The sequence below is a fragment of the Helianthus annuus genome, chromosome 12 (genome assembly GCF_002127325.2).
Source record: "Helianthus annuus cultivar XRQ/B chromosome 12, HanXRQr2.0-SUNRISE, whole genome shotgun sequence".
Lineage (NCBI taxonomy): Eukaryota > Viridiplantae > Streptophyta > Magnoliopsida > Asterales > Asteraceae > Helianthus > Helianthus annuus.
This window is the reverse complement of record NC_035444.2, coordinates 3,559,902-3,567,894: the sequence shown is the minus strand read 5'-3', so window position 1 is coordinate 3,567,894 and position 7,993 is coordinate 3,559,902. Positions and strand designations below refer to the sequence as shown.

General features: G+C 33.7%; 1 protein-coding gene and 1 long non-coding RNA gene across 2 annotated transcripts; both read right to left on the bottom strand.

Annotated features, from left to right (window-relative positions):
* Positions 1–411: 411 nt before the first annotated feature.
* Positions 412–810, bottom strand: LOC110875188 (cucumber peeling cupredoxin-like). Its single transcript, XM_022123387.1, has one exon. It carries the CDS (start codon positions 808–810, stop codon positions 412–414), a length of 399 nt encoding a protein of 132 aa, XP_021979079.1.
* Positions 811–6,524: 5,714 nt separating this feature from the next.
* LOC118484757 lies at positions 6,525–7,104 on the bottom strand. The gene is made up of 4 exons (XR_004874355.1): positions 7,032–7,104; positions 6,877–6,952; positions 6,693–6,745; positions 6,525–6,623 (listed from the first exon to the last, which is right to left on the bottom strand). It is a non-coding gene; the product is annotated as an uncharacterized LOC118484757 (long non-coding RNA).
* Between the last annotated feature and the right edge of the window lie 889 nt (positions 7,105–7,993).

Sequence of the window (7,993 nt, the reverse complement as noted above, 5' to 3'; positions counted from 1 at the left end):
TTTTTATATTTTCTTTATTATTTATAAAAGGGTTATTGGATTTTATTAATCCTAAGTTTCACCTTTTGGCCGATAATAATCCCAACTCTAAAAATTCCCTCCAACGATCCCAACTTGTAAGAATTTGGCCCCCATCGATCCTTTTCAAACTGCAGGTGCACTTAATTCAATAAGGAGGCTGCATGGGCACATGAATCTATTGGGGAGACCAAATTCTTATATGTTATAAAGGATCAATGGGGGCCAATTTCTTACAAGTTGGGATCGTTGGAGAGAAATTTTAAAGTTAGGATTATTATCATCCAACATTTAAAACTTGGGATTATTGAATCCAATAACCCTTTTTAAAAAAGAAAAGAAGGCCTTTAAATCAATTTATTATATGATATATAATCGTTAAGAAGTTACAAACTATGACTCTTTGATATCGATGGCTACTTTCATACCCTTTGAACAATGAATTGTGCAAATGAAATAGTAAATTTTAGCTTCATAAAGGAATAGAAAGCTGCCATCAACTTTTTCAATAAGGGGCGGGATAAGAGCGGTGGTGTTGCATGTGTCGTACGCCTCCTTTGATGATACTTCTCCAACATTATGTTTTCCTTCTTTAAACACCCAATAAAAGCGATCGCCTTTGATGAATTTCTTTCCTTCGGTCCATGCTTCATAATGGTTGGGTTTTGGAGGCATAGACCACCCTTTGGCACCACCTACTACATAGGAAGTTACAGCCAACGTTGTGGGAAAATGCATACATGCGATCACAATGGTCGTAACCACCATAAAAGTTAGTCTCAAAGATGCCATATATGATCCTTTAGTTAAAGGGTTGTATGGTTGATTTGTACTTATAGACTAAGGGTGGTAAGAAAGAAGTTTTGGTTTTCCAACTAGAATTCACACCTAACTTTTAGGAATCCTTCAACATGAAATCTAACTTTTCTAGAAGTGTAATGGAACCTCAAACTAAACTTACGCACACACACACACACACACACACACACACACACACACACACACATATATATATATATATATATATATATATATATATATATATATATATACTAGCAGGATGCCAGCGTGATGTGGCGGGTGCGATACATCGCATTGTGATTCCCGTTTTTGAAAGTTTTCTTATTCATATAATATTTATTGTAGCATCATTGTGATAGATATACATCAAAAGGCGAAGTAAATGGGGAATCCATTTCATTTTTATGTACATGGTTCGGTCAGTTCCGTTATCATCCACAACCGAAACCGAAACCAAAGTCATTGGTTTGTCTATTTTATTAATCAACCGGTTTTCGGTTAATCACTTTTATTTATTTGATGGTTTTTGGTTTGGTTTATTTAATTTCGATTAACAAAAAAAACAAAACTTGGGCTAAAACTTTTGCTTAGAAATATATGAAATTGGGGTATAAATACAATAAATGAAAGTATAAAGGCAAATTGGATTTAAATAATCCCAACTCACTGTTATTGGCCAATAATAATCCCAACTCATTTAATCACCAATAATAATCCGAACTATTCACTTTTGTTTGTAAAATACTCCCAGTTAAAAAAACACTAACTAGGTTAAAAATTTGCTGATGTGGCCCTTTTAGCTGATGTGTCATATGACGTGGCAGTTGATGTGGCATTTTTTGATGACGTGGCAGCTGATGTGGCAGTCTATGTGGTATTTTTGATGACGTGGCAGCTGATGTGGCAGTTGATGTGGCATTTTTTGATGACGTGGCAACTGATGTGGCAGGTGACGTGGCAAGCCATATCAGCAAATTTTTAACATAGTTAGAGTTTTTTTAACTGGGAGTATTTTACAAACAAAAGTGAATAGTTTGGATTATTATTGGTGATTAAATGAGTTAGGATTATTATTGGCCAATAAAAGTGAGTTGGGATTACTTAAATCCAATTTGCCAAGTATAAATATATGAAATAGAGACATAAAATACGGGATATATGAACCGAAGGTATAAAACCTAGAAATCTATGAAAATATCAATGATTCGGTTCGGATCAACTAATTTTGGTTAAATGAGAGTACAAAAAATTAATAAACGATTTTTGGTTAATTTGGTTTTCAGTTATTTCATTTTTGGTTGATTTTGGTTCGGTTTGGTTTAGGTTAACGATTTAGTTATTGCTCACAAGTAGTAAATGGTTTTGGTTAATAAACAATAGGTGCGCGCGATGCAGCGAGAAACAAAAACATTGTCAGGGTGTGCATTATTCAGCTGGTTAGATTATTATCATCAACCGAAATCCAGGTCATCGATTAGTCTATTTTATTAACCAATTCGTTTTCAGTTAACAGTTTTGTTTTTGTTAGATTGACGATTTTTGAAATTCATTTAATTTCGGTTAATAGCCAAAACCAAACTTAGGCTAAAACATTTGATTAGAAATACATAAAGTTTAGGTTCAAATACATGAAATAGATGTATAGGTATATGAAATGGAGGTATAAATACATATAATGGGGATATAAATATGAAATACATGAACCAAGGGTATAAAAGCTAGAAATATATAAAATATGAATGGTTTGGTTCAGTTAATTTTGGTTAAATGATGGTACAAAAAATCAATAACCGTTTTTGGTTAATTCGGGTTTCGGTTAATCAGTTTTCAGTTAATTCAGCTTTTGGTTGATTTTGGTTCGATTTTGGTTAACAGTTCAGTTATTACTCACCTTTAGACATTGTTAATTATGTAACATATCAATTTTTTAATTAAAAAACTATAGCAATACTATACTCAAGTTAAAGAAAATAAAACACTCGTTTATATGGTGTAATTTTAAAAAATAAAGGCAAATTGGAAAATAATAATCCCATCGTTCTGAAAATGGCTGATAATAATCTCAAGTTAGTTATTAGCCAATAATAATCCAACCTCGTTCAATTTTTTTTGTAAAAGGCAAATTGGATTTAAATAATCCCATTTCACTGTTATTGGCCAATAATAATCCCAACTCATTTAATCACTAATAATAATCCGAACTATTCACTTTTGTTTGTAAAATACTCCCACGTTAAAAAACCACTAACTAGGTTAAAAAATTGCTGATGTGGCTTGACATGTTTGCACTGACGTGGCCAGTTAACATCTTACATGTGTATATAATCATTATCAACCTTATTTGCACACACAATCGTACTCTCTATCAAAACCCTAATTCTACAAATTGGGCAAATTCAGTCAATCCCCAAACGAAAACATGAGCTCAAACTCTTCATCTCCTTCAATTCGTTAAAAAACCCCAAAAATTCTAGACTTGGCACCAATGGTAATGTTTATTGTAACCATGAATTGCTTACAATGACTTGATCGTTTGTTCTCTCGATTTATTAGGGTTTAGGGGAATCGTAATGGTCTGTGTGTTTATTTGGGGATAGATAGTTGTAATTTGGGGGTGAAAACCTTTATACACAGATGGCTTTAATGTTGGGTTTCTTTTATAATTAACCAGCCACGTCAGTGCACACATGTCAAGCCACATTAACAATTTTTTAACCTAGTTAGTATTTTTTAACGTGGGAGTATTTTACAAACTAAAGTGAATAGTTCGGATTATTATTGGCGATTAAATAAGTTGGGATTATTATTGGCCAATAACAGTGAGTTGGGATTATTTAAATCCGACTTGCCTTTATAAAATAGACCGCCGTTAAAATAAGCTTAACGGAGTTAAGTTTTTTTTCCCGAATTACAAACCGATGGTTTAGGGCTTTTGATTAGAACGAGTGTACGAGTTGGTTGATGTAAAACTTACCTCGAAATTGTGTTCGAAATGGCTTGAATTTTGTTAATTGGAAGTTAAACACCCGAATTGAAGCACCGTTTTCGTGGGTTGGGGCAGTATTTTGAGGTAAGTTTTACATCAATCGACTCGTATCCTCGTTCTGATCAAAAGCCCTAAAACATCGGTTTGTAATTCGGAAAAAAACTTAACTCTATTAAACTATTTTACCGGCGGACTATTTTACAAAAAAATGGACGAGGTCGGATTATTATTGGCTAATAACTGACTTGGGATTATTATCGTCCAATTTCAGAAAGATGGGATTATTATTTTTCAATTTGCCAAATTTAAAATATTAATGCACCAAAAAGTTATGACCATTTAAAAATCATGAGGGGGTGTTAGTTTTTTATAAGGGGAAAATTTTAAATACTAACTAAATGTTGTCAAAGATGAGGGGATTAAAGTGTAATCTAGATGAGAGGATTAAAATGAGGCAAATTGGATTTAAATAATCCCAACTCACTGTTATTGGCCAATAATAATCCCAACTCATTTAATCACCAATAATAATCAGAACTATTCACTTTTGTTTGAAAAAACACCCGGTTAAAAAAACACTAACTAGGTTAAAAATTTGCTGATGTGGCCCTTTTAGCTGATGTGTCATATGACGTGGCAGTTGATGTGGCATTTTTTGATGACGTGGCAGCTGATGTGGCAGTCTACGTGGTATTTTTAATGACGTGGCAGCTGATGTGGCTTTTTTTATGACGTGGCAACTGATGTGGCAGGTGACGTGGCAAGCCACATCAGCAAACTTTTAACCTAGTTAGAGTTTTTTTAACTGGGAGTATTTTACAAACAAAAGTGAATAGTTCGGATTATTATTGGTGATTAAATGAGTTGGGATTATTATTGGCCAATAACAGTGACTTGGAATTATTTAAATCCAATTTGCCTTAAAATGACGATATTTAATCACTTGAAATTCTGTAGCTTCTATATAATCTATAAAAGGAGATTAGAAAATGACCTCGATTTGCTTACGTGTTAACCTTCTGAGATATGCCACATTGTCTATGCTGATATCATAATTCGGATATATATATATATATATATATATATATATATATATATATATAGGGAGGGGCTCATGCGAGAACCACCCTTATTGTGAGAACCTTGAGAACCAATGTGAACACAACCTAAAATAGCTAAAAAAACCTAACCCCCACCCCCCCCCCCAAGCTAAAATGCTAAAAACTAAACCCTCAAAAAACCTAAAAAAAAATCTAAAAAAATAAAAAAAAATGTAAAAAATTTGTTTTGAATTTTTTAATATTTTTTATGTTAAAATCGCTACTTTTAGAAGGCAAAATTTTTTTTTTTAAATTTAAAAAAAAATAATTTTTTTTGGCTTCGAAAAGTAGCGATTTTTTTATAAAAAATATTAAAAAATTCAAAAAAAAAATTTTTGTGTGATTTTTAGCTAGTTTTAGGCATTTTTGATGTGTTCACATTGGTTCTCGCAGTTCTCATAATAAGTAGAGATGGTTCTCGCATGATCTTCTCCCTATATATATATATATATATATATATATATATATATATGGTGGGGTTCTAGAGTGAACAGTAGTGTATTTGTGAACTGAGTGAATAAATCCTGGCCATTGATCTACACACGTGTATGGTCAGGATCTCATCATCAAATCGTAAAATACACTAGTGTATTTCAACATCAAATCCTAGCCATTGATATACACACGTGTATGGCTAGGATTAGTTCACTCAGTTCGCAAGCTACACTAGTGTTCACTCTTGAACCTAATCCTATATATATAAATCTATAAATCTAAATTATATAATATATAATAATCTGATTTTTATTTGAGATTAGGAGGGAATTTCAAAATTGCACGGGGAGTTGTTTTGTGCATTTAATGCATCTGAGATATCTTCCATCTCTCTCTTTCTTCTTCACATTATATCCTCCATCTCTCTCTTTCTTCTTCACATTCTTAAATCTTTCATCCAGGCGAAATTCTAGGGTTTCTTCATATTCTTAAATCTTTCATCCAGATCATATCTTCCATCTCTCTCTTTCTTCTTCACATTATAATCTGTTCAATGCCTTTTTTCAGGCACGATCTCGGTCCCTCTTCTTCTCTCACTATGAAGATGAAGTGGAGAGAGAAAGTCGCTGCCTGTGAACCTTGAACGTCTCTCTCACTATGACATGTGTTTTGATGTGATTGTTAAGTACGATAGACGTTAAAGCTTTAAAAGTTATATTTACATGTAGTAGTTTCACTCTGAGAAGAAGTGAGAACAAGCTAAGTTATATCAGGGCTTGTTCTCACTTCTGAGAGTGAAACTACTACATGTAAATATAACTTTTAAAGCTTTAACGTCTATCGTACTTAACAATCACATCAAAACACATGTGCATGTCTGTGTATGTATAAACATAAACATAAATCCACACCTATACGTATACATTTTTTTCACACAAATCCACAAATACAATCTGTACAAACCAAACCATAACAATCTACACCTCAAAATCATTACATTATTACCTGCAAATCAAACCTCATGCTAAATCTAACATCTCCAAACCCTAAAACCCAAGCCAAAACCCTATAAACTAAAATTACTCAATCCTACACAACAATATCCATAAATTATCATCAAATAACACATAAAACTAACAGCATAAGTAGCGAATAAGCTTAAACAGTTACCATCGATGCTGGTGAATTGCTTCTAAATGTCAGCAATAAAATTTAGCATACCTCCATATTGGGTGATTGGAATTGAGACAACAGTTGGTTGAGTATATGATTTCACTTACATCCTGCAAGTCCTAACATCAAATAACACATAAAACTAACAACATAAGTAGCGAATAAGCTTAAACAGTTACCATCGTCGCTTCTCCAACCCGAAACACGGCCATCATCCTCTTCGTTACCAAATCTATACATGTCAAGAAAGCGATATATTAAACGAAACTAAAAACAGCGAGTAAAAAGAATAATCACATAAATAACTCCTAATAGCATTACTAATCAATACAAGACATAAAAAAATAAATAAAATAATAGTACCTCGGTAGCAACATCACGTGCAGTGTGTCTAATTCACCAAGATCTGTTGGTAAAACCACCATAGCCACACGACCACCTGTAAAACAAAACACAGGAATCGGGTCCAAGCGTCACTTTATGTGACCGATCTACAAACGAAAAATTTGAAAACTTACCGGCGTCATCACATACGGCTAAATAGGCATCTCAGATCAACCAAACTCCATTTTCTTGTATAGATGTGACAACGATTATACACGATCCCTTTGCAAAACATTCGCATTGTCAGAATCCCAGGCTCAGATTGTGCATAAAGATGACAACACCATGGCTGCAAGAGAGGTTGCATAAACAACTGTCATCCTACAACCTTGCCCTGCCATGATGCTATCTTCATTCAATTTTTACTCAGATCTACAAAATCATCATAGCCTCATATTGAAAGGACAAGAAAAATGCACTTTGCATTCATTTTTATTCGCCATCACAGTCAACCCTAAATGATTCAGGGTGTAATCAATACATAAACAGAAACCCAGCTTATGAAAAAAACCCAAATCAAATATGGAAACAAAAATCCTAAATGATTGAAGGTATAATCAATACCTAAACATCGCAACAGCCAAGAAGGCATGAGAACACAACATTAAACGATGCTCAACTTCAATCCATCAATAAACCCCAAACTAATTTTCTTCCTTAAAAATCAGATTCAAATTACCTGAATGATTCAGGGTGTAATCAATACATAAACAGAAACCCAACTTACGAAAAAGCCACAAATCAAATATGGAAACAAAAAACCCTAAATGATTGAGGGTACAATCAATACCTAAACATCGCAAGAGCCAAAAAGGCTCTTAGGTGAGAAGCATCTCATCAACATTATTGACAGAATATCCCTTACAATCTGAAAAACGTGGTCTTAGGTGAGATCGATCTCATCATCATCGACCGAACATGGATTACAGCCAACGCTACCTAGGACAGCCGCGAAGGGCAGCCGGCAATGATGGTTTATATTTTGCAACAACATGCTAGATCTCGCCGTGGTAGCCTCAGATGATAAACTCATCTTCATCGGTCTGAGTAGAGATGTTCAAGGTTCACAGGCAGCGACTTTCTCTCTCCACTTCAT